At 41.0% G+C, this 27807-nt stretch overlaps 1 protein-coding gene across 4 annotated transcripts in view; it reads right to left on the bottom strand.

Annotated features, from left to right (window-relative positions):
• LARGE1 (LARGE xylosyl- and glucuronyltransferase 1) overlaps nt 1-27807 on the bottom strand; it is a 331282-nt gene that overhangs the window by 20169 nt on the left and 283306 nt on the right. For all 4 annotated transcript variants that reach the window (XM_064155366.1, XM_064155364.1, XM_064155367.1 and 1 more), the window contains 2 exons: nt 17806-17961; nt 4388-4551 (listed from right to left, as the gene is read on the bottom strand). In XM_064155366.1, coding sequence (XP_064011436.1) covers nt 4388-4551; nt 17806-17961 — 320 coding nt within the window. The remainder of the gene's footprint in view (nt 1-4387; nt 4552-17805; nt 17962-27807) is intronic.

The raw sequence follows: 27807 nt of genomic DNA, 5'->3' as shown, positions 1-27807 counted from the left end.
GGGTTCATCTGATCAAATGCAGGCATCTGTCTTTAAGTGGAACAGACTGGGGTCACTTTTCATGCCGTGGAAAGCAATAAATATTTCTACAGCACAATTCATCTCATCTAAGTTGAGGTTTCCTTCTAGAAATGGACTTCACCCTATATATGCTTACTTGTCTCCACTGAATACAAAGGAGCCTAAGGCAGTCCTAGCTCAGATACATACATCCACAACTCAGATACCTAAACCTAAGTGAAATCAACACTATCCTTTCTGCCTAAAGCATTGATGCTGCAGGAAACCCCACATGAATGATAGGACTTCATCTGATGGGAGCTTTGTGCGTTTAGAGGGATCTATGTGGATCTACTTACAGGATAGCTTTCTCAATACTAAGCAGTGCCTAGTGCCCAATTTGCGCCTCAGATCGAGCTAACACACTAAAATAACACTGCTATTCAACACACTGGATGAGGAAGGTGCACAGACCCAAAAATCATTTTATCTCTTATTTAGGAAAACTTTCCCCAGATTTTTGCAAGGCAGTAAGTCAGACATAAAGAGCTGTTAGAAGTGACAGGTCAAGGGAATACTGACTTATATGAACATCTGCATTGACTAGAGTCACTGTCAGGGAAAGGACGAAAAGACGACACACTGATTGAAATGGGATTTACTATGTGTGGGGAGTAAGGAGAGAAGGAAGCAGAGATATGGCATTGCTGTGGAATATTAAAAAAGCATTTCAGACAAAATCATCATTTAAGGTACTAATTTGTGTATGTTTTAGCAGCACTTCAAATTTCATTAAATCATTTTAAAACCAGATTGTATTGATGTGTTGTTTTTTTTTTTTTCAAACTTCCAGCAGTTACAATCCTATTGATGAAAATCACAACAAAAGATCTCTTACACGAGCATAAATCAAGCCCAGCCTGATCAATATCATTTAAGCACTTTGGGTAATTTATAGAGAATTGCTTAGGAATTAAGATATGCCACCCAAAAATATAGCAAGGACTGATTACAAAGCCTCTTGAGTTAATACAGATGGAAATGAACCAATGCAGCCTAGCCAGATATTCTATTAAAAATTAGGAAGGATAAACTATGCAACATGATTATCTTCTCTCCCTTCCAAATCCACATTACTACATTTTTCCCATTAATATTTATACAAAACACAAGAAAAGTTCTCTGCATCATCGTGATCAGAGAAAATAATTTCCTGCCTCTTACTATCTCCCTAAGCTTTGCAGCAGAAGGCAATGATATACCACCACACATACATTCTGATTTAAAATTAATAGTTTTTTCCTGCATTTCTGAATGATCATGATGACATCCAAGACGATATAATCATTTTTTCTTAGCTATGAGATATTACCTTTACTAGACTACATTATTTTCTTTTTATCTGTTATTGAAGCAAAGGTTATTATCAGCCTGAAACACAGAGCTGAATTAGAAACACGAATCGATAAAAAAGATCTAATAAGGATGTGAAGGCTTTAGGCTTTTGATTGTACAAATAAGAAAGAGAGAATAAGACCTCTTTTTCTTTTCTTTTTCCAACATAGTGGAAACTATTAATCAGAAGGCTCCGATTCATCAGCACTCAGATTTAGGGCAGCCTTTTAAAAATGGTATACTTGCCTAGCAAGAAATGGAGCAAAATGCCTTTCAAGGACTCTGCGCAGTGGACAAATGGCATACATAAGTTATTTAAATGGCACACCTGATAATGCCTGCAAAGCTTTTCCTGATAGTTAAGTGGGAAATGGGGTTTGCTGGTATAAATTTCCACCTGGACAGCTTAGTGCCCTTCAGAATACTCCATTTTTCTGCCTTGCTTTCATTGACAAGCTCCACTTCCAGGAGTTTGATACAGAGCCTGCTGGGTGATGCTCCCAATTTTGCTATCTGCAGGTTGTTAATGCTAGTCTCCTTTGACCATAAAAGTTCAAAAGTTCCTAACCATATGACCAAGTTGTTTTGATTTTGTTACCCATCTTGAGGAACACGTTCTCTTAAGGACTCTAGAGAAAATAAATGTGCTGCTGTTCTGCATAATAAAAGAGCTCATCCTTTCGTTGGTAAATACTTTAGAAGCCTGGTTTTGTTTGGGTGCATTTAGCTGGAATTTGATTGTTTTGCAAGATACTTTGTTTTCACTTTTCTCCTTTAGAACACTCAACTCATCCACAACTCAGTCTCACCTAGACTTCTAATGGCGTAATATTTATGTCTTTCCTTGCCCACACCCTGATCTCACATTTTTGCAAGCTCCCATTCTGATTTCTGATCCTTTAAGAAGGACACCTTTAAGAAGGCTGTCTAGCCTGAAACACATGCATGGAAACCACAGTGATGTAATCAAGACATTATCCAACAAAACATCACTCGGATATCAGGGGTGACCATTAACCAATAATGAACACCACTGAACAGAGTTTGTCACAATTCTTCTAATTACACATTGATGTTAACTTCTAAACTTCATCTCTCTCTTCTATTTCCCAGGCCTACAACACAGGCAAAGATAAGCCTGTCACAGTAGTCATGTCAGTCTCATCTCTAACAGGACTATAATTGGAGACACCAGGAGCTGTTTTTTTTTGCCTTTCCTCTTCTTAGATATCATTTGAAAGAACGATGCAGGAATGTAGCGTGCAGCACACTGCTTATGTACATGTCATCTTACATCTGAGGCACTGTTCTTAAATCTCTGCAGCTATGCTGGAGGAGTTTAATAAAAGTGGTTTAAAGCTGATAAAAAAGAATATAAGGCAGTAACTGAAAGATGTGAAAGAAAACAAAGCAGCTAAACAGTTCTTTGGTATGATATTATTTATTGATTTTAGCTGAAAGAAAAAAAATTCAACTCAAATCAATAATTTATACCAACACACCAATGAAGTAGGGAAGATTTTTTCCTGCACAGTACCAGGAGGGCTGTTCTTCCTGAATAAAAATGTGTGGTTCTCTCTATCAATAAAAACATGTGCCCCAGTGAGGATCCAGAAAGGGAAACAGATGCTCAGATTTTGCATCAGTGCCAGTGAATCAGCGCTGAGCCCCAGCTCATTCTTTTCAATTCTTTTGCATCAAATTCTGGGGGGAAAATAAACTATGTGCACACACCAGCTTTACTAATTTACTGTGGCACTCACCCAGGGTCTGGCTTAATTTATTTCTTTAGTTTTTTAGTCAAAGGTTTGTGAACACTTAAGAAATGTTTCCTCAATTAAAAATCAATAGTACAGACATTGATGTGCATAGCACATCATAACACGATGTGCAGGATGCAGTGCTGAGGCACTGGCAAAACAGAATAGCCCTCATTTGTTCATGTTTATTTTAAACCAGGCTGTAACTGCTCTGCTGATCTGAATTTCTCCAACCCTTCTGGAATAGTGCTGACCTTCCATTGGTGTAGCAGTGGTGGCATTCGTGGTCCACGTTGCATTCTGTATGCACTCTGCTAAATGAAATATTACTTTCTGGCTAATATTCAAGGAGTTCTGAACAGTTTTGTAACCCACTCTAATAGCAGCAGAGACAAAGTTTGGACTAGGTTCGAACTGAGAAGCAGAAGGAGACTGACAGTTCCAAATTCCATAAAGCTGTCTGATCCAGATTGCACTTCCAGGCCTTCCGAAAAATCACAACTAATTGCAATGGTGGGAATCAGAAAAGTGCAGGTGGAACCTGTCACGAAATGGATTTTTTTTCCCCAAATGAAATACCAATTAAATTCCACTTTACATCAGAACTGGAAGTTGAAAAGAGTTAAATTGGAAATGTTAAATTCTGGAAATTGACATTTGTGTAAAAATGCTACATCTCCTCTCAAAAGGAGATTTCTTTTTTTATTTCACCCTAGCACATTAAAAGAAAAAGAAGTTTTATTTTTAACTACCCATTTTGACGCTAAAATGTTTAGTTTTGATTTTCACTGCAAGAAAAATCATTAATTGCAATTTTATGCACGGAAAATGCCAATGAAAGTAAAACTGATGTTGTGTAATGAAGAAATACTCTGCAAAATCTCAGCTACTATTACTTGCCTAAGTCTATCACAAACATATTTTTTTCTAAGCTGCCACAGAACTCCATAAACTAATAATGTCTGTCAATCTTAACAAATAACAACCTCTGCAGTTCCAGTAGTCTTCCTATTACAAACTCTACCCACACTCACATGTGCAGTGTGGAGATGAATTCTGGGTGCATGTGTGATATTTACATGTCCTAGTTCAAGGAAGGTCTTACAGTATGACATCCATGTTTCTACACAAGCAGTTTTTCCTCTCCCCAAAGCATTACAGAACTGGATTTCTCTGTAAGAAAATGTTAATTGTCTCATGTTTCCAGATGAACAAAAGATTATTTTTCCTACCTGTCCATTGAAAGTTGAGCCACTAGTGTCACATCAGTATTGTCTGAAGCAGGCTCGTATTCATAATGTAGAAAATACAAATGAGTGCGATGGACGGTGAAACGTTCTCGACGAAATTCATAGCATAAGTCGTCCTCATCCAGCTCAGACAGCTGTTTCTGGAGCTATGAGGAAAGAGTGGACATGAGCATAAGTGCTTTGTAATTATTTTAGCAAATCAGAGAGAAAGGGGAGGTTGGGAACTCGCAGTGTGATTCAGTGGGGAGTGGAAGGGGACATATAGAATAAAGGGACTTCCCCAAGCCTCACTCTTGCATGTCACTGGACAGGAGAAAGCACTTGTGAGTAAATTGCTAGGGAAGACAGATCATTGTATTATGACCTACATATTTGATATATTATGTGTATTACTTTCAGCATCCAGACTAGCAATGAAACAGTGAGCAATCACAGGTTTCAGAGTTCACAGTATCACAGTGTCACTAAGGTTGGAAGAGACCTCATAGGTCATCAAGTCCAACCCTTTACCACAGAACTCAGGGCTAGACCATGGCACCAAGTGCCACATCCAATCCTGCCTTGAACAGCTCCAGGGACGGCGACTCCACCACCTCCCCGGGCAGCCCATTCCAGTAGCCAATGACTCTCTCAGTGAAGAACTTTCTCCTCACCTCAAGCCTAAATTTCCCATGGTGTAGCTTGAGACTGTGTCCTCTTGTTCTGGCACTGGCCACCTGAGAGAAGAGAGCAACCTCCTCCTGGCCACAACCACCCTTCAGGTAGTTGTAGACAGCAATAAGGTCACCCCTGAGCCTCCTCTTCTCCAGGCTAAACAATCCCAGCTCCCTCAGCCTCTCCTCGTAGGGCTGTGCTCAAGGCCTCTCCCCAGCCTCGTCGCCCTTCTCTGGACATGCTCAAGCATCTCAATGTCCTTCCTAAACTGGGGGACCCAGAACTGAACACTGTACTCAAGGTATGGTCTAACCAGTGTAGAGTACAGGGGCAGAATTGAGCAATTCCTGTGCTGCTATCTCTGTTGGGAGAATAGCAACTGCTATTAGCACCATGGACAGACTGCTAGACAAGTTAAGATCTTTAACTGATCCTTATTCTATCTCTTGAAATTTCTATATCTGCACCAGTTAGGTTTTGCAGTGAAAATGCTCCTTCAGCTGCAGAGGTGCCAGAATTAAGCCTACATTTTAACAGGTCTTATGCTTCTGGATACTGAGCTTGGGCTATCCCAAGGGTGGCAGAGTAGCAGAGAACAGGTATTTTTGGGCTCACTTGGAAGCTAAGGTCTTTCAAAATCAAAATGAGCATCTAAAAGCAATCAAATCTCGAGTCACTTTGACATGTAGCTTTAAGAGGATAAAAGCTGAGTTCTGGGGAAAGCACAAAGAGAAAACTAGCCAAACATCTATGAAGCTGACCAATTCCACGTGTGATCTATGTTTTAAACCCAAACAGCTGGCTAGACAATTTAAAATGCATTCATTTTAAAGGACAAGCTGTAAAATGCTATAAAGCGTACTGCAAAACAAAAGGAAGACAAGAACTATATTTGATCTTAACATGTCAAATACAGTTCTTTTTTGTGCTGCTCTAAAATATTAGTTATTAATAAAGGCACCATTTTAGCATGTTTTTAAAAGCATCTTGAAGAGTACAAGTGCATATTAAAGAGCAATTAAGACAAATACTAATTTTACAGGAATTGTAGACATTTTTATATAAATCTCAGTGTTTCATGTGAGAAAACAGATATGGAATCACAGACATTTCAATTCAAAAATCTCTCCTTTTTGTTCTGTTCATATTCATTTAAGTATTAGTTTCACCATCCTCAAGAGAAAAAGAAGGAAAAGGTAGGCATTTTTTGTTCTAATACTGTGCTAAGAAGAAGAGCTCTTGTTCCTGGAACTGTAAGCATAATGGTTTCAATGCACAATAATGCTTACAGATGAATGTTCTCCTGTGAAGGCTGATGGAATAATTCCTGGTATTTTCCTATACATCACTCTATAATCTTCTTCTGAATAATGGAAATACTTCCTTTGATTTCAATGAGTTTTGGAACAGGCTCTCACTTTTCTGTGCTATTGTTCTGTACAGATCTTATAACATCCCTCAGGAGACACTGCTTTTAGAAAGATGAGAGTCCGAACCGTGACAAATCTTTACTTAAACAAAACTTCAATTGGAATCCAGATTTCTTTTGGTGGAATAGAAATCAGGAGTTCCTTTACGTACTACTGGAGTTTCATTCATTCTGCTTTACAAATCATCATTCAGCTGAATCCGCACTTTATTTTTTGCACAACATTCAAACACTATTTACAACAATGACTAGAAAGAATATTCATAGAATCATAGAATCAACCAGATTGGAAGAGACCTCCAAGATAGAATCATAGAATCAACCAGGTCGGAAGAGACCTCCAAGATCATCCAGTCCAACCTAGCACCCAGCCCTAGCCAGTCAACTAGATCATGGCACTAAGTGCCTCATCCAGTCTTTTCTTCAACACCTCCAGGGATGGTGACTCCACCACCTCCCTGGGCAGCCCATTCCAATGCCAATCACTCTCTCTGTCAACAACTTCCTCCTAACATCCAGCCTATACTTCCCCCGGCACAACTTGAGACTGTGTCCCCTTGTTCTGTTGCTGGTTACCTGAGAGAAGAGACCAACTCCCACCTGGCTACAGTCTCCCTTCAGGTAGTTGTGGACAGCAATGAGGTCGCTCCTGAGCCTCCTCTTACTATATCTTTCTGTTTCTTGCTTGAAAAAAGAATTAGTGCATCTTAATAGAATTGTCAAGGAGATGATTGCTATTTAAATAGTTAAATTAATATCACAGTGCATTTCAAGGGTACCTTACTATCCTGCTGCATGTGCAAATGACCATGCTAGAAGGGTATAATTGCATGCCTGCTATTTAACCAGGCAGTCACTCATTGTTTATTAGATTACATATGGGTTGCAAGCTAAGAGGATACTTAATTATGAGTTAAATTCATACTTAATTATGAGACAAAGATTAACATTTGGCCTAAATTATGTTTTTGCATATATATATATATATATATATATATATATATCCTTAAAAGTATCTCTTTCTGATCTGATTCATCTATTCCTTTACATAGAATCACAGAATGGTTTGGAACAGAGGAGACTTCTAAAGGTCCCCTCCAGTCCAAACCCCCTGCAGTAAGTGGAGACATCCTCCACTAGATCAGGTTGCTCAGAGCCTTGTTAAGCCTAACCTTAAACATCTCCATGGACAGGGCCTCAACTACCTCTCAGGCCACCTGTTCCAGTGTTCCAACACCCCCATGCTAAAGAACTTATTCCAAACATCCAATCTGAATCTGCTCTTCTCTAATGTAAAAACATTGCTGCTCATCCTGTCACTGCAGGCCTTTATATACAGTCCCTCTTCATGCTTTATATAGGCCTGCTTCAAGTGCTGGAAGGACACTATTAGGTGTCCCCAGAGCCTTCTCTTCCCCAGGCTGAACAACCCCAGATCCCTCAGCCAGTACTCACAGGAGAGGTGTTCCAGCCCTCATATCATCTTTGTGGCCCTCCTCTAGATCTGCTTTGTCAGGTCCACGTCCTTCCTGTGTTGAAAGGCTTCAGAGCTGGATGAAGTACTCCAGGTGAGGTTTTACCAGAGCAAAGTGGCAGAACCACCTCTCTTGACTTGCTAGCCATGCTTCTTTTGAAGCAGCCCAGGATGTGATTTGTCTTCTGAGCTGCAAGTGCAAACTGTTGGCTCATGTCCAGCTTCCAATTCACCAGAACAGTCCATAGGGCTGCTTTCTATCACCTCATTCCCCAGCCTGTATTAATAATGATGACTGTTCCAGTCCAGGTGCAGGACCCTCTACTTGGTCATGAGATTCACCTAGGACTACCTCTCCAGCTGATCCAGGTCCTACTGGATGACACCCTGTCCTTCTAGCATACCAACAGCAACAGTCAGCTTGGTGTCATAGTACTTCTCCAATGACAAAATTTTAACTGTGGCGTGCATATTGTGTAGACACAGATAAAAAAACTCAATAGCTTATTATAGTTTGCTCCCACATTAATGTCCTTTTGAAAAGTTTAGTTTATCATATAAATACTAACAGAGCTGTGCAAACCTTAATATCAGCTGGACTTGACAAGACAGCATCCCCATTACAGACTCTTCCATTATAAGAATACACTGACTATAATGAAGACTTCTCATCCTTAGCATGACAACATGAATCCTCATAAGTGAGTACCTGCTTAGCAGAAGATTCACTGCTCCTTACAAGATTTTCAGTGCCAAGGCTACTTGCTGCTGAGCATGTGGGAAATGTCACCTCTAGGAAGCACTCTCACATCTGCAAAATGTGTTCTTTCCAGGTTAAGTATGGTAGATATTCTCTCAGAAAATACTATAGTGAGAAACAACAACTGCTTTCATTAGCATTGTGACTTTACTGGTCTCACAAATTAAAAAAGGTGGCCATGAGATGCATGATGCCAAATCAAAGAAACAAATGCATTAAAAAAAAAAAAAAAAAAAGGTTAGTTATTTCTCTGAGCATTCAGCTGGAGCAGGTGATTAGACCTCACCCCAGGAAAAGTATTCTCTGAAGGTGGGCAGAGGCACACCAGGCAAGCCAGAGGGTTCTCACCTCTACCATAAATCTTCATGAATTACCAGGTCTACTTACCCAGCTGATGCAATTTCACGAGATGAGGTGTTGCTTTCTGTCCATATGACAGATGGCAGATCCATATGATACATGGCACACAACATGTACTTTTCACCTGTGAATTGGTTAGTCTGCTCATAAATCCCCCTTCCTAGTGTAAGCAGATTTGTGATTGGCTTCTTTTTTTTTTGTTTGTTTGATTTTGTTAAACTGTTTGTGGCACAGAAGCAATTAATTCCTACCAAAATCTACAGGATTTAATCTCCTGTGAGAGCAGTCCACAATCCTGATCAAAAGTATTTTCCAAGAAATTAGTAGCATTTAAAAAAAAAAGCCAACAAAACAAAAATTTTGTGTCTAGAGGCTTTTTAGATCTTAGGGAAGGGGATAAAAACCTAATGTAGGCATCTCTCTCTCTCTCATCATGTTTAAGATGAGGTGAGATGACACTAGGCTGAAGTCACTCAGTATCATACTAACACAACGGGTGTAGCTTAGATGAAAGCTTTTAACTTTCCGATCATCTTCCCTTCTCCCTGGCATCTGCAGTCGAGATTCATAATATAAAATCAACTCAGCTTGGCCACTGAGATGAAAACCAGCACCAGCCCAGGATGAAACTCTCATCTAGTTAAACTGCAGCAGCTTCATCTCCTCTAGAGTAGCTGTCCCAGTTCCCACCAGTAGGCAATTTGGATGGCAGCATTTAGCACTTTGAAAGTGTGTGAATTAACTCTTGCCTTTAGGATGGCACAAACAAAGCAGATGATGATGTAGGGCAGAAAAAGCATTCACTGAGCCTTGTTTGGGATGACCTACATAAAGTACTTCTGGCTTCTTCAACGATTAGCAATAAAAGCCAGGCTAATCCCACGTCAATTAAATCTTTCTTCCTCCCACGCTGTAAAATTTTGCACGTCTGCTGTGGGTCAAAGTGAGCCTTCTGTGAAACAAAGCTGTGCTAAGGACAAAGAGGATAGCGCCTGAGCAATCCTACCTAGCGGGAGGAATTTTGCTGCAGCATGTAAAAAGTAGCTATTACTCTTGCTGAGTGGAAGTAATGGATTATCTGAACAGCAAATAATCACCACAATAACAAGCTGAACTTCTAGGCACAATTAACATCTGAGGCAGTTCTGTAATGTAGGAAGTACAGCTTTCCTTGATCTCAGCTGCAGATGTTACACCTCAGTAGTCCTCTCCACCTCCTTTCCCCAGGTCCCTGCAATCCTTCTCAGCTGAGCTGTTCCCAGACCTCTCTGGCCTCACAGTGCCTTGGCAGGTTGGTCTCCTTGCATTTGTTTCCCTTGTTTGTCCCTCACCTTGTTCCTTCTCGTGAGGCAAGCTCTGCTAAGTCACTCTCAGCCTTGTTTCTAGGCCCCTAGTCCCCACTCGAGTAATCTGCAAGCTCCCCCCACCTGCAGTCCTCCTGCTCCAAACATTCCTTCTCCAGAATCTACGTCCAAATTCCTTTTTCCCTTTCTGCCTTTAATCTAGTTTTCATCCTTTTTATTGATGATTCTGGATTTTTTTCCTCTCCCATGCTGTTTGGACCTCAGCGAGGGCAACAGATGTCCCCCAGAAGAGAGATCAAATAAGTTCCTGCTCTCAGCTCTACTGTCCCAGGTTGAGGACTACAGGGTTAAAAATCCTCTGGGACTAGAGGATCATTATTCAAGCCCATAATTACGCTATCTCTTTATAAACTCACAGCAAGGTCAGCTTCTCCTCCTTTCCTCCTGCTCCTGGCCTGTGTTGGGGCCTCCAGAGGCTTATGTTTAAGCCTCTTGAATGGCAGAGGTGTTTTGGGGGGCAGGATTGGAGCACTGGGGATTGTAGATTTAGTTTTGGGTTGGGGCTCACCATGGATCTTGTATCTGCTTTGTAATTTCTTTTCTGTGTTTCTTTCTCCAAATATAATTCTGTATTTTTTCTCCAGTTCATCTGAGAGCTTCGTTTCTGTCAGCTCTTTCCTTATAAAGCCCGCAACAACTGTCCAGTCAGAAGCTGGCACAGAATACTCAGAAGCAGCAGTCACAGAAGATGGAAGTCTTTGTCCAAGTCCCCTGCGTGCAGCATGTTCATCTCTGCTGTGTCACTGGGATATATATAATCTGCTCAGCCTATTCCATACATACTCCCCAGAAAAAGTCTCTGGAGATCTGAGCCTCTTGGAAGTCAAGGAAAACTCCACCTGTGATGCTTTCCCAGCATTACAATTTGCCTAAGTTTTTATACCAGTGTGCTAGTTTGAGCCTAGCTAGAATGTTTTGGTGAGAAGATTAGATCACAGGCTGTGAAAGAGAAAACAAGGGTGATGTCTACTTCACTCATAGGCTTGCTGAGAGAGGTATAAGAACAAGAATCCAAACATAGATAAGGCACTGCTGCTGGGGAGCTCTACACTGCATTTCTCTCTCTAGCCTCTCTGATTAATCCACTTTGCTTCCTAACCCCCTGGCCAAACCTCCATTCTTCCTTGGGACTGGGGTAAGGTTGAGAGGGGTGGGAGAAGGTGGAAGGGTGGTTGGGAGCCTCTCCTGGGGACTCAGGTTTCTGGGAGGGGAGTTGTGTTTCTGTATTACCTTTTACCTTGTATATTTCTGTATATAACTGTATATACTGTAAATGTCTGCTTGTATATTGTGCTAGCTGTAAATATAAGCTTCACTCTAATTTCCAGAGCTGGCTGAGTCTAGGCTGGGTGATTTCCAAAGTGTGGGGGGTCGAGTAACACCCAAACCACTAAAACCAGGTTGGCAAAAGACACGTTCCTGCCGCACATATCAGTTCCTTCTCTAAGGTATGAAGCATTGCAATGATGAGGACATCAGAATTCATCATGTGGGCAAATCTCCCAAGCTTTTGTCATATTTCACTTTAAAAAATGAGAGAAAAGGAAAAAAGAGACATTCTATCATGAAAAAAAAAAAAAAATCCCAGTCCAGCAATACTGCAAGCACTTGAGAATGGTGTAATGGCAACTCAGGCAATAGGATAGGCTACCAGCTCAGCATTTAATAACAGCTCCAATGTTAGAAACAACACAGATGGGTGTCAGGATTTCACCTCAAAACCACCATGTAGCATTTGCTATCGCTAGAGAAAGACTATGTCATGACAAAATTGTGACTTCAAATCCCAGTCCTACAAACAATGCAGTATTCTGAAATCCTGCAGAAGCAAAGGGTACTCAAAGTATCAGTCTGACTCCAGGTTCAGTACCCTAATACTGTCTTGGGAGCTTCTTTTGCATGCTATTTTTGGACATTCAAAAATAGCTAAATTTGTTAGTAGAGGTTATACTGTGTGGTAAATTGCTAGGATCTCTGGCTTTTCTGGTGGATATTACAAGCTGGCACGTACAGCCATTTGCTGCTATTAAGAATCTCTGGGTTTGCATGAAAAAAATTAAGTAACAAACCCCACATTTAGTAATTATACAGCTAAATATATGTTGTCAGGGAAAACCAGATTTTTATACACTTTCTCTGCATTGCTGATTTGAAAATCTGAAAATAAACCCATGCAGGGTCTTTTCCCTGTGTTTTCTAAAAGCCTTTTCTAATGGGAACCTACCATCCTTTTCGTAAGCTGAGCAAGATCAGTGATAAACTTCCCACTCATCTTGCTCTGGGCTTTGGATCAGTACAGAAGATTCATTAACAGGGGACACCCCATTCAACCTTCAAGTTTAGTACTTTGGCAGAAGCACCTGGCTAGAAATTGTCTGCAGGAAAGATGTTTTATGGGAGTGTTAAAAGGTTGAGTGTGTGTCTCTGTGTTAAAATCAGGCCTACAATATCTGTCTCACAGCATCTCCACAGATGAAGGCCAGTACATAGAAGATCCTGTTAAGTATCTTAGGCTTTTGTGACAGATTCTGCCAAATTTATAATCTGTATAAATTTTGATATCCAGATGATAATTGTTAATAACTACAAAAATTGTGTATTAACATTAAAACTCGCCAGAAAACTTATTCACAGGTTCAAAATGCAGAGTTTGGAAATTGATGCACACAGGGAACAGCCAAAACTAGAGCACTTATTTCCTAGAGTGGCAAATGCAAATATTATACTGGAAGAGGCTTTTAAGTATTTACTCACAAAATTATTATTACCCAACTCGTGGGGCTAGCCACAGTCCCAGACAGTGCCCAAACACTTTCAGGGAACTCCTTCTGGTCAGCTGCTGAGACTTGATTATTCCCAGACTTCTGGGGAAAGGAGGCAGACAATCTCTGACCTTGTCTCCTGGCTCCTCTGGATGATCTGTGTATCCAGGACTTCTTGTCTTGGCAGGAGACTTTCAGGTGCAGGCAGGATGTCTCATGATGTGCAGTCTCAGCATGATGTCATGCTGGCTATGCAGGCCATTCGCTTGCAGGCATTTAGAGCCTGTTCCTGGTAAGCTCTCCAGGCAAATTCAGGATGCAAAATGAGGTGGCAGCAGCCTCTGTGCTACCTGGTTACCCCTTTTATCAATATCCATCCTGAGACTGATGGGGCACTGGACATAGATTAGACAATCAGAATGACACTTTGCCAGGCCTCACCATAGTAGGTGAAGTCAGGGCTTTCGCCCTCCTCTCCCACGGTTGCCTCCCCCCAGCCATAGCAGGGGAGCAGGGGAACATGTCTGGGCAAGCCAACATGGATGAGCCCATGTTTGCCCAATCAGGCCTACCTCCACAGCTTTACAGCAGGCCCTTTAGAATGACACATTGGACATCAGCATTGAAGTCAGCAGGAGTTGTTAAAATCTGAGACTGTGAGCTTTGCTTTTGTGGGCCTCCCTAAAATCTTCTGCATTGGATATATAAGAAAAAAAGCAGGAGGTAAGAATTGGGAAACAGCACAGAGTAAGGAGGATGGCATGACTGAGGACATGCTCCAAAGGCACTGACTTGAGTCAATGGCTGTGTTTATAGGAGAATTTGGATCATATTCTGAATTTCTCATCCAGAATCTGCACAAAAGGTAAGAAGGTGATTGTAATACCTATCTGTAGAGTTTTCTCTGTGTAATCTCATTTTAGCACATATTGAATAAAAGGGACTTAACAGTATTGCTCTATGGCAAGAAACACTTGGCAGGCTCCTGTCCACAGCTTGTCCCTGCAACACACAAGGTCTTTCAGTTTGAATACTTTAAGTAAAGGATGAAACATGCATGTACACATAGACATACATATGAGCATTTTATATAGACAGAAAAACCACCCCAGTCTGTATTTTAACATCTCCTATATTTCAGCTCTGCTCTGCTCATTCCCATTTCTGACATTTAGCAACCTAACAGTGCTGTTTGTACAGCTGAAGATCACTGAGTGGATCAGAACTATGCAGCAGAAGATTCAAAGATTGCCTTTAGACCTCTTAAAATTGAGTCTGTGGTATTATGCTTCCTTAGTAAGTGTTAAAAAACGAAAAGCATTAATCCTTCCATGTGTATACAGACATACATATATTCAAGCATAGAGCATGTGCATGAAGACACAGAGGAAGAGTGAAAGAGATTAATGCAGGATCTGATTACCTTTCAAACTAATACCCCTTTACATCTCCAGCACTATAAAGAGACCTTTAAAAGGCAAGATAAATAACTCACATTCATTTTAAGACCACCTCAGATAAGCATAAAGTGACCTTAGAGTCAGAACTAGCCCTACAGTACCCACTGTCACACCTCCTCTTCACGTTTTACAGATATTTGCATTACAAATAAGATTCCTTAATTGCAGGCTGAATCCTAAATAAAACATTGTTACAAATATTAAACTGTAAAGAAGTGATAGATGTCATACTGGAACAAGACCTTAAGGGTAGATCCTGCCACAGCCAGACTGTGAGTGACAGACTCACACCAAGCCATCACAGGGCCCAGTGCATTTAGTGCTTAAGTAATTTTCTCTGATTATAAAATTAGCAAAGCTATTCTAACATTTTGTCTGCTGGTCCACAGTGCAGAGAAACAGTGGCAAATGAAGCAGCATCTTTTACCCATACTCACATACTAAAGCCCAATTCTATTTAGGGGCTGCTAGTCTCAAAGGAAGGAAAAATAATAGGTATTAAGATAAATCAAACAGCAATTCCTACTTTACAAATACTGCCCTTTTATGTAATGTACATATTTAGGAATCCTAATGCAAATGTAGGGCTGCATCTTGACAGACTAAAGGTCCATCTCGCCCAGTACCCCATCTCCAGCTGTGAGCTGGAGAGGTTGCCTAGAGAAAAGTGTAAAAAGCAGAAGCAGTGTACAGCAAAGCTTTTTCAGAGCACCTTAGCCCTGAACTAGTGGTTCAAGGACTTTCTGCACCAAAGCTTAACAGCTCATGATTGATTTTCTTTCCATGAAGAGCCACTTTTGAGCATATGTATATTTTTAGCAACATTACCTCCTGCTCAAAGCATCATTACACTGAGTGAAATGTCTTTTGTTTTGAACCTGCTACTTGCTATTTCCCTTTCATGCACCCTAGTTCTTATATTGTGAGGAATAACAAACAGTGGTTTGCTCATCTTATAAGCTGCTTCACTTCTGAAGACCATCCTGCAATAGATCATGGGAATGTCCTGGGTTTTAGTAGGACACCTGTGACACCATACATGCTACATCTGTGACACTGTATATGCTACAGCAGACAGAGTAAGACTGAGTGGTGTCCATGATAACTGTATTTCTAGAGCCCCATAATTTCAAACCCCAAATTTGTATTCTGCAATAAAAAGGACATAGTTAACTTCAGAAGGGAAAGTACATCAAAGGTAACTAATACAAACCAGTATATTCTCCAAAGTGACTACCTGTAAGATAGTTGAGGTTAGATATTTACCCTCTATCTAATTGTTCTGATAGCAGGCTGTTAACTTTTTGGTACCTCTTGGCAAGTTAGACTCACATATTTCTGTATGTCTAACTCATTCTTTCCCAGTATCTCTCTCCCTCTCTCCCAACCTTTATAAATGGAAGAATGAGTTATGTTTCTTTTTCAGACGCAAGTCATATCATATACCATATTGCGTTCTACTTGTCTTGAATAAGAAGCAGGCTTGAACAGTTAGTCATTTCCAGTATCTGTCAACTAAATACAAGCTCAGTAAAATGAGCCATTTTAAACTTCCAGGACTGCCATTTTCAGCAACAAGAACCTACAGTCACTATGCACTGTTCCCCAGCAACTTGTCATCTGGAATAAATCTGTTTACTAAGGATTTACAGAGCTCTGGAAAATATGGCAACAAGTCTGTGATTGCTTTCATGCTCTTCAGTATAATTTTAACCTGCATTCTCCCCTTTCTCTTCTTATCCCCTTCTCTAATTTGTCTATTGTATCCTCATGCCTCTGACTGTCAGAATTTTAGTGGTCTTCCATCACATTCAGTTCATTATCTAAAAGCCTTTCACTCTTGCAGAGGATTTTTTTCTCCAAGTGATTTTGCTCTCACTGTGTGCTTGTGTTCTCTCTCTCTCTCTTTCATCCCTGCTTCAGTCTCTCCAAGTTATTGTTTATCTCCTCCACTCATCATTCTCCACTCCTTTCAGAAGATAGTGGGATGGTCAAATAAGTATCTGGAAATCCATGCCTTGGGCTAAAATATATCTATCCAGTCTCAGAGTGCTATAGTTAAAACACTAGGAATGGCATCTTCTGAGGTCATTTTATCCACAGACCAAATGGAAATACTCCAAGTCCAATAATGTTATTGATTGCCAATTACCTCGTAACCACTAATGTGTACATGATCCTAGCTTTGCTTTATTGATTTTTATATAGAGAATGTTATATATTTTAGATTTTTTTACCTTGAAGATAACATAAAATGTTACAGGTTCCCTTTTATTTTCTTACAGACTATGTAGCCAAAGTTGGCACTTGGTCTGTAAATCTCCAAATGATGGAGTCTGTATTATGCACAAGGAGTTAATACACATCTGGGTATAAACAATTCAGTTAACCGCTTTTGACATTGGAATTATGTGTACTAAGGCATATACACATACATAAGAACATCTGTATGCAAACATCCTTGATTTCAACCATTTTCAAAGGATTTGCTTCGTCTGAAAGATTCTGATTGCAAATCTTATGCAGATACACAAAAAATGCTGCTGTGTTTGGTTAAGGGCAGCACAGAAAAAACTGCAGTCTCACAGCCTATGTCTTACCTTGAAATATTAACTCTGTAGATTGCAGCACGGCAAAAAAATCATAGACTTAAATCCAGTAGTCTTGATATTATTTGTGCATTAGTATCTACTAACCAACATTGACATTACTATGGTGAAAAAAAACACAGCAAGAAACAAGCCCTTTCCCTGGAAAGCTTTAGGTCTAAGGGTCAGATGTGCAAAATTGCCTAATGGAATTAAGAGCCTAAATCCTTGTTTTCAGTTTGTGATGTTACCTCTGCTAGGGATTTTGAAAAGGCAAAGTCAACAAGAAAAAACAGCCAAAAAATGCAAAAAAAAAAACCCTATCAAAAAAACAACAACTACAAAGACAGGGGAAATGTAGGACTAATAAGATAATTTTACAGGTAAGGAATTGAGGCACAAATTAAATGATCTGCACAGCATCACTCCTGGAATCTGAGAAGTGACCTCAATTTTCCCAAGTCCCTCTGCACTGCGCTACCGACTCTCCAAGTCTTCACGCTGAATGAACCACTCTTTCTATGGTCAGTTCCTAGACATCTCACTTACATTTTCACTGTTGACATCTGTCTCACTGGGGCAGCCAAAGAGTTCCCGTCTCAGCAAATTCCCATCATATTCCAGGAATGTCAGGTAGAGGTTGCGGAAGAACTCCACGTGCTTGTTTTTCACTCGCAGCTTCTTGGGTGAGTTCCAGTGAATCACCTCAGAGAGAAAAAAGAGAGAGAAGACATTCTGCTGTTAGAATACAAATCCACTTTATCTGCTCTTATGTGTGTTCGGTTTACTGCTCTCTTACACATAAAGCCCCCCCAACCCCAAAACTACAGACTGCTGCTGTCTTTTTATCAGGAAGGCTCTGCCACATCTTTCACGAGTGCATGCTACTCCACAGGTGATGTGCTTTGGGCGTGATGAACACATACGGCCTGATGCTCTCTGCCATGGGATCACCTGCACATTTGAGTTAGGGCGTGGCTCTAGCTTGTGATGCAGCACCTCAGAAATGCCGTCACAACTCTAATCAAGGACCTGATAAGTTATGGACTCTGTTGGATCAAATGGCAGGATGATGAACACAAGGGTGTCGGTATTAAACATTAATCTTAGATTTCCACGTGGCTGTTGAAGATAATGAAACTGATTCACTGTTTCAGGCTCGGCAGACATTTCTGTGGTTAGATGTTGAGAAGGAAAAAACTGAAATTACCATTTACACCATTCAAAAAGGACTGAATTTAATCTGACTTCCTTTTTGCCATTGCTTCATTGAAACAAGCCTGATCTCAGTTGTGTTACATAGTGATGCAGTACAATGCTTCTCCCCTTGAATTCCAATTTCTACCAGGTATTTAGCCTCTGCTAATGGGAAATGACTCTCACACTGACCTAGATTTAACTCCAATGCTGACACAAAGGGCCTGATTCCCACTTACATCAAGGAAACTTTGCACTGCTGCCAGTGTGAACAAGAATGGGGCCCTAAGGAAAAACAAAGAGGAAGCCAAAAGTGGCTAGCAGGAATCATTTCATTTTATAGAGGCTGTATTTCAGGCACAAGTGAAAAATACCAAATGCTTTGTATTCAGCTTTATTCCTGTGACTTCTAAAGAGATTAAAAAAATAAAGTCTCCCTTGGGAATATTTCCAAGCTACGAGTTGTGGAGGTTCTCTGAATCCATTAAGTTAATTGCGTGAAGGCACCGTGTCACTCGCACAGAGCCAGAGCTGCTCTGCCAGCTGCCGAGCTGCTTGCGCGGTTAAGCTTTGCTCTGAACATTGCATTTGAGGGAGGGAACGCACAGAGCTGAAGTGCAGCACGTAGAACAGAAACAGCCCAGAGCGGACGAAGGTAGTTCCCTTCGTGTCAACAGCAACAGGGAGCAATCTGAAATCACACTCCTTGTTGCAGAATAAGCAGACTGAAGGAGGAAAGAGCAGGATACAGCCTGAATGCTCCCTGTATTAACTTCAGCAACAACACAGTCTCTCCAGTGAGTATTTATTGCCGTAAGAGCTATGTCACTCTCTTCTACAGACCCAACACTAATTAAAGTATTTCCTAAACAGAGAAAACTTTATCCCTTCCTAGGATTTCACTGCTGAGGCTACTAGGATCCCAGAAAACCATATATGCAGCTACAGAAAAGCAATCATGAAGAAAGAAAGATCATTTCAGGAATTGACAAATAACTTTTTCTACTTATCAGGATGCACCTGCACATTGTACAAAACTAGGAAAATATTGGGACAAAAATACTTGTTGTAGACATTTTTCCTGGGTAACGTTGCACTCTTTCTTGGTTTTACATAAATCCATACATTCAGAAGTGTAGCCTAACTGTGCAATAACAGGTTGCTGCAATGTGTGCTGAAAACACAGCAATAAAAGAAGCTTTAAGGTAGGTTAGGACATAAAATTAAGATGACAGATTTCCTTCTTTGAAAAATAGATCTCCAAATCTTCTTTCTTTGAAAAGAACTTGACATATTTAATCCACTGCATTTAACTGCAACAAAAGGTATGAAATGCATACAGGAAAGTCTCTGTGATTCAATTCTACCTAAGGGAAATAGACAGATGTAACAGAAGTATTGGGCTGAAGGAATGTAAAGGGCTAGTTGACAGTTTTACAGGGTACTAGTATGTGTTTTCCCAAAGCAGGCATAGGTCGAAAATATTTTGCTGGTAACTTGCACTCACTGAATCACAGAATTAACCAGGTTGGAAAAGACCCTCAAGATCATTGAGTCCAACCTATCATGTAACAGCTTTAATTAACTAAACTCTAGCAGCAAGTATCTCATCCAGTCTCTTTTTAAACACCTCCAGGGATGGTGACTCCACCACCTCTGCAGGCAACCCATTCCAATGGCAAATCACTCTGTGAAGAACTTTTTCCTAACATCCAGCCTAAATCTGCCCCAGTGCATCTTGAGGCTGTGTCCTCTTGTTCTGCTGCTGGTTGCCTCATTTAAGAGTGGACCAGAGAAAGACAAAAAGCTGGCAAATGGGACAAAAAAATACCCGCAAAGAAGTCTTCTGTGTGGTCTCTGTACTACTGCTACACTTCATGTGAGTTTCCTTTTTGGACTCTCTTCATGAGTGTCCTGCCCCCGCTCTGACCACTCATCCTGGAGACCACAAGCACAGAAATGGCTCATGGTGACAACCTCAGTAACTGTTATGGGACAGACTGCTTAGTGCTGTAGGTATTTCTCATCAACATACACTATGTCACATCACAGCCAAGTACTGGTGTTGATGCCTCTAACCAGTTGTGTAAGGGGTGATGTCAAAGTCAGTTGTCAGGGTACAGGCTCTTTGCTGCTGTGCTTCAAAATCTGCTGTGTGTGTAAAAGCTGGTAAGTGTCAAAGGCATAGCTGGTGGTTCAGTTCTGATCAGATTTGAAATGTGTCAGGATGCAGCATGTGTACAGATGTCAGGGGAGCCTGGAGAACTGAAGAAAGCTGAAAGGAGCTGATGACTATCCAGAATAGCTGACTTTTTAATCAAGAAAGACAGTACATGCCACTGCAGCTAAAGAACATCAAGGAAATGTGCAACCATGTTGATGACCTGAGGTATGAGTACGAAAACAAAACAGGTCTACCAAAAAAGTAGGCTGATTTTCAAAGGTAGCATGATTAGATAAATATTATCTGATGTGTAAAAGCATAAAAATGAACAGCAGGTTTCAAAAAGCAACAAGACTCTTAATCTCTGACATACAACACTACATCCAGCTGAACATGAGCCAGCAGTGTGCCCAGGTGTCCAAGAAGGACATTGGCACCCTGGCCTGTATCAAAAACAGCGTATTCACCAGGAGTAGGCAAATGATCATGCCCCTGTACTTGGCCCTTGGCTTGAGTACTGGGTTCAGTTCCAGGTATAAGAAAGACACTGAGGTCTTGGAACATGTACAGAGAAGAGCAAAGAGAGTGGTGAGGGGCTTGGAGGGCAGGTCACATGAGGAGCAGCTGAAGGAGCTGGGGCTGTTTAGTCTGGAAAAGGCTAAGGGGAGATCATATTGCTCTCTACAACTACCTGAAGGGAAGCTGTACTGAGGCTGGTGTTGGTCACTTTTAAGTAACTAATGATAGGAGGAGAGGAAATGGGCTTAAGTTATGCTAGGGGAATTTTATATTGGACATTAGGGAAAAAAATCTTTACTAAGAGAGTGGTGAGGAATTGGAACAGGTTGCCCAGGGAGACGGAGTTGCCATCCCTGGAGGTGTTCAAGAAGTGGCTAGACGTGAAGCTTCAAGGTATAGTTTAGTGGCCATGGTAGATGGGTTACAGTGGGACTCAATGATCTTAAAGGTCTTTTCCAACTTTAATCATTCTACAATCCAAAGACCATATTCTTTTTTCATTGTCAGTTCTGACTGCAGCTATTTGATTTGGTCTACTGCACCAGCAGGTACAGAAGTGTGGACTAAGACATCCTTGCCTGTCACGGTTATCAGTGAGGTAAACAATGAATACAATAGGCTGCATAGATAAAACTATGGCTGCTGTGTTAGACACTTTACTGTAGACAACAGTGAATTGATGGTGAAAAAAACCATCAGGTGGAAAGAGCCTACAGGGAAATCGTAAGGAAAAAGTCGAACTTGGAATCCACTTAATTTGCGGACTGAGCAAGTTTCACCTCAACATTAAAAAGAGAAAAGTGAATCTAGAAACTAAAAATCTTGTTACTACAACATCCCTTTTCTGAGTCTAAACTGCACCATAATACTGCATTTATTTATTTTTCTATTTCCCTCTTAGTTTTTAAGCTAGTCCAAAGATCTGTTTGCTTACAGAAGAAACTACTTAGAACACACAAAATTCTAGTGCCATTATCTGTGGACACTGCAGCAACAGTCCTAGCCAGGGATGCTTCCTACTCATGATCAATGCCTCCTTGGAACTAAGAAAAATACACTCCTTAATCTTCATTTAGCAGTTTAGGCACTGAAAGATCAGGACTTAGAATTCCACATCTATTTAACACTTGGTTAGCTGTCATTAAGCAACTTGGCACTGTCTACATTTCTGTTAATGCCATCCTAGTTAATCAGCAACTGCTACCACTCACTGATCACGCTCAGCCAGCCTCCTGGAAGACTTACACACTTATGACCCAGTGAAACAGGCTAACTGCACCAATAGTTCTCATTTATTCACCAGGTTCTGGCCCAAAGCACTCAAAACAATGACACAGATTGCAGACTGGCAATGAGATGGAAGGTAAGGGAGTATGTAATATGTGGGTGGAGTGTGGGAGAGGGCTCTAAGGTCAGTTATCAGCATGGAAATACACTGAAGACAAAAATCCCAGGGAAGCTCCTTGGGTTAACAGCTGCATTGTCCTCACTGGGGTGATCAAATATTTTGAATCTGATGTTCAAACCACAAAATGATAAGCTTCAACACAACATTATTTCTACAGGTATCTTTAGTCATTTCCCTCCCTCCCCATAAGATGTATTTGTCTATATGTTTCCTTAACCACAATCTCTTCCACTTGTAACCAAAAGACATATCTTGGTCATGTCTCTGTTTCAGCCTTTAAGAAATGAAGGAATACAGGATATCCTATATACCTACTTTTCAGGCTCAAGGGGTAAAAACCAAGAATAAATTAAGCAAATTTAAATTTACACCTAAAAAAGTTTGATTTTCAAAGCACTGAAACTTAATTAAGCCTGTGAGCACTTAACAATTTAAATAAATAAGTAAAAGTGGTATTTTGTAGATGGGAGCTTTCATGCTTAAAAATACACTCCCTGTTTAGGCAACCAGTTTGCACTAAAATCAAGAGAGTTAAATGTTGAGCATGGTAAAGCCACCTATATTTTCCATTTTAATGCCACATGTTATTGGAAAGTTTAAATATGCCTCAAGTTACACTGCAAACAAGCACCATGTAAGAGATTTATGCCTTGACTAAGAGAGATGTTGAAATACTGGAACGTGTCCAGAGAAGGGCAATGAAGCTGGTGAGAGGCCTGGAGCACAGCCCTGTGAGGAGAGGCTGAAGGAGCTGGGGGTGTTTAGCCTGGAGAAGAGGAGGCTCAGGGGTGACCTCATTGCTGTCTACAACTACCTGAAGGGAGACTGTAGGCAGGTGGGGGTTGGTCTCTTCTCCCAGGCAACCAGCAATAGAACAAGGGGACACAGTCTCCAGTTGTGCTGGGGGAGGTCTAGGCTGGATGTTAGGAGGAAGTTGTTGCCAGAGAGAGTGATTGGCATTGGAATGGGCTGCCCAGGGAGGTGGTGGAGTCGCTGTCCCTGGAGGTGTTGAAGAAAAGCCTGGCTGGGGCACTTAGTGCCATGGTCTGGTTGATTGGACAGGGCTGGGGGCTAGGTTGGACTGGATGATCTTGGAGGTCTCTTCCAACCTGGTTGAATCTATGATTATATGCTTGGAAACTTTATTTTTGAACTGTGTTTTATCAGAAATGAATGATTTCATGAAAGAACCAATTTCTTCAGAAAGGATCAAGCAGTTAAAAAGAAAAAATGTTATCAGAGAACTTTCAGAGTGGTATTTCTGAACTACAAAAGTTGAAGTTGAAATAGCCAACAATCCAGAGGTCCAGGCACTGCTTTTGGATGTATGATTCAAATTTCTGCTCTGCCTATTTGGTGCCCATGTTTCCAGGTCTGCACTACTCTCCACCTCACTGTCTACATTGTATGGCAGTAAGCTCACAGACTGTCCCTGTCTTGCACTTTTCAAAGTTCTCATATTTTCCTTAAAACGACTTGCAGCTCTCCCTATACATCTTGTACCAATGGTTAATGTGAGGCCTTCATCCTGAAAAAATGCCCCCAGACCCCCTTCAGCACTCCCTTTATCTGAAAGCAGAAGCACTATACCAATTCCAGTGTTCACTCAAGGAAGGGGAATGTTCAAGCCTCTTGAAACTTTACTCTGAGCTCAGTGTAGCTCTTCTTAGTTTGCATTAAAAGGTGCAAGGTATTAGAATGCCAGAACTGCTAGAGACCAGTGCTGAGGTGTTTGGACAGCAAGGGGTGAGTCTGGGACTGAGATGGAAAGTGGCACAACAAATCATGTTTGAGGCAGATCCAAAAATTATGTATTTGGGTTATGGACAAGAAGTTGTTCAAACTTTTCTAAGCAACCTCACAAAGTCATCCTTGTGTGGAGGACATTCGCAAGGAGGGCACAGCGAACCACATAACACGATTTCAGAGTGTGGAATTGATGAGGTTAATTATCTACATGCTAATGTATTATCAGCTGTGTTCAAAACAAGATTGAAAAGTCATCAACAAGTTTCAAAGCATTTTCCTGTTCTGGAGTGAGAGGGTAAGTTCTAATAATTTGATACATTCTAATTGAAGAGTGCAGAATACCATTTTTGTGCTTGTGAAGTACCAGATTCTCTGTGTGTAAATAGCATCTGTATCCTTGACAACCAGACTTCTCTTCATGACTGACTCATTCAGTGAGGTCATGATTCATTGTTGGAGGCATCACAAAGCATTACCTTCTTCCACAGGATTCTTCTTGCCATTTGGTTTGTGCCAAATCATGGTAAGAAAGATTTCAATACAGACAGGAACAAACTATTAACCAAGAAGAGAAAAGGAAACCAGAACCCAACCCAGCAAAAATACTGCATAAATGAAGCTCAATTCCAGGCAGAGCCTCACAGGCTTTGAAGCTCAGCATGGCATGGTCCTACAGCACACATGCTTGTCCACGTGGGCTACTGGGGATCATGTGAGGAGCTGAGATAAGCAAGACAGACACTGGACGCCTGGAGAGAATGACTGCTAGCACTTCCACATCTTTTGGCCAGCATTCAGTAACAAATCCTGGTGTTTCTCCAAGGTGTAACAAATGCTATGCAAAAATAAACACCTCTGACCTTTTCAGACTGAAGTTGTCTCACTTGGCAAAAAGAATTAAAGGCCATTGGCAAAAAGAATTAAAGGGCATTTTGCCTCTCGTTACTGATTCTTCTTTTATGTTAAAATTGTTCAAGGCATTACTGATTGACGCAAAGCATCCTTAACACAGATGTCCTCAAGGTGGTAAAAGGAAGATTTCTGTAATTTTTCACCTAAGTTTTGATTCCATACACCATGGACAGCAGAACAAAGCCCACAGATGTCATTCTAGTATGGCCTCTAGCACTACACAGTATGACCCAGAAGGAAAATAAGCATTTACATGAATAAAGAAAAGAACACAGTAGTCTTATTTTGATGTTGCTTTAGCTGGATATAAAATTAGTGGTCATTAAGACTGCAGAACTTGGTTATAAATATTTCTATTCTTAAGCTTTTTTTGACAGATCCCCACATGCAAGTCCTTCCAAGTTAGCATATGCTGCTCAGCTACAGCTGGGAAGAAGAAATCAGCAGCAGTCAAACATCTTCTCTAACAAAAAGGCAGTACACAAAAAGAAAATTCAATAAAATGGATGAGATGCAAAATAATGAGTGATATAAAGAGAAAAAAAAAAAATCCCTCTCCAGGCAATATGAAAAACTCAAGTGCTCCACAGGCCTGCAAAAAGTATGCTGGCCACCCTATGTTTGCTTGAGCGCGCACAGCACAGCACCCCTGAATGGCAGCCAGCCCTGAGGGTCTGAGCTTTTTTGACACAGTGTTTTGTGTAAGAGATGACAAATTATCAAGTCCCATAGACTTTGAGGCCAGATGGAATTAAATCAGTGCCTTTTTAGTCTGATATGAGGAATGCAGTTTTATTTGACTGAGGAATACTTGACTGGACCAGCTTTACCTTGGAATTTAAATCTCTTCCTGCATTTTCTCCTTTCCTGTGCTATCCTTAATCCTCCAGTACAAACTTCACAATCTGTCTTTCTCTCCCTCTTACCCTGGAGGTTTCCTTTACCTCGTTTCTTATTCCAGTCTTACCATAAAATACAGGATGTGCCAAATATGTTGTGTCATACCATTTGTATTAAATGCCATGGAAGTGACTTCGGTGACTTTAAGAGTATATTATCTAACTTGAGCTTAATAACATTTGCTGCCTCTTTTATTTCAGACACCCACCCAGCATACCAGCTGGTTTCTTTTCAAAACCAGAATTGTGATACTTTTCATAATGCAAATTCACAATTTTAATTGGTTTATGCCTTTTTTTTTTTTAATTGTCTGAAGAATTTTAAACAGTGATGCCTGAGGGCCGGTTCTTGAACTGCTGAATATGTGAAGAACTTTATTAAAACCAGGAGGCTTATGTGCACTAGATAAGGCTCTGGTCTCTCTTTCAAAGCAAAGAATTTCAGCCCAAATTCAGTACTGAGGGGATAATTTTAGCAGTATGAGTAAGCCCAGTTAAGCTGAAGAAATTGCTCATGTGTCTGCACACCTTGTTGAGTGAAATACTCAGACCAAAAACCCAGTGCAGAATATTAGGCATCTTAGACTTCATTGCCTATGCTGGACTGGAACTGGCAGTGTAATACAATATGCAGATAATAACCAGAACTAGGTTATACTTTTAAACATGTATTTGTTAATTAACAATGATGAAAGGATTCAATTTATTTCTAAGGTACTTTTATAAAATGCTTACTTGTAGTTCATAGACTCAAACAGGTTGGAGGAGACCTCCAGGATCATCCAAGTCCAACCTAGCACCCAGCCCTAGCCAATCAACCAGACCATGGCACTAAGTGCCCCAGCCAGTCCTTTTCTGAACATCTCCAGGGACGGCAACTCCACCACCTCCCTGGGAAGCCCATTCCAGTGCCAATCACTCTCTCTAGCAAGAACTTCCTCCTAACATCCAGCCTATACCTCCCCTGGCACTTGAGACTGTGTCCCCTTGTTCTGTTGCTGGTTGCCTGGGAGAAGAGACCAACCCCCACCTGCCTACAGCCTCCCTTCAGGTTGTTGTAGGCAGCAATGAGATCACCTCTGAGCCTCCTCTTCTCCAGGCTAAACACCCCCAGCTCCTTCAGCCTCTTCTCAGAGGGCTTGTGCTCCGAGCCCCTCACCAGCTTTGTTGCCCTTCTCTGGACACGTTCCAGCACCTCAACATCTCTCTTGAATTGAGGGGCCCAGAATCAGACACAGTTGTTACATATGAGCTAAATGTCTCACACCTGAAGCGGATTAGCCAACAGTCATTGGAGTCTAAAGATTTACCTGATTAGTTGTCAGATGTCTACTCCAAAGCTTAACTGCTCTCCAAAGCCACTCATGGTGATCACAATTCAGCTGCTTAAATACAGATGTACTGCAACACTGAAAGCAACCCACGGTAACACTGCCTACCCATCAGCTGCCTTGCCAAAAGGGTATGGTCTCCTGCAGCTCTGGTTTGTGTCTGCCAGTCTCACACAGATATCCGAGTACTTATGGTGAATCAAACTGTGTTTAGAGAATTGAACCAAGCCCTAAATTCTCAATTATTAGCTCCAATTATTTTCTCATGTAAATGTGTATGTCTTAACTGTGTGCTGAATTCAGTCTGGCTGCATCAGGGGTTTCACAGAACAACACTGGGATATCTCCCAGGTAGGAGGCCTATTTAAAGAG

This window comes from Pogoniulus pusillus, chromosome 15, assembly GCF_015220805.1.
Source record: "Pogoniulus pusillus isolate bPogPus1 chromosome 15, bPogPus1.pri, whole genome shotgun sequence".
NCBI classification, from domain to species: Eukaryota; Metazoa; Chordata; class Aves; order Piciformes; family Lybiidae; genus Pogoniulus; species Pogoniulus pusillus.
Note: the sequence above shows the minus strand (reverse complement) of the source record. Positions and strands in the feature narration are given on the sequence as shown.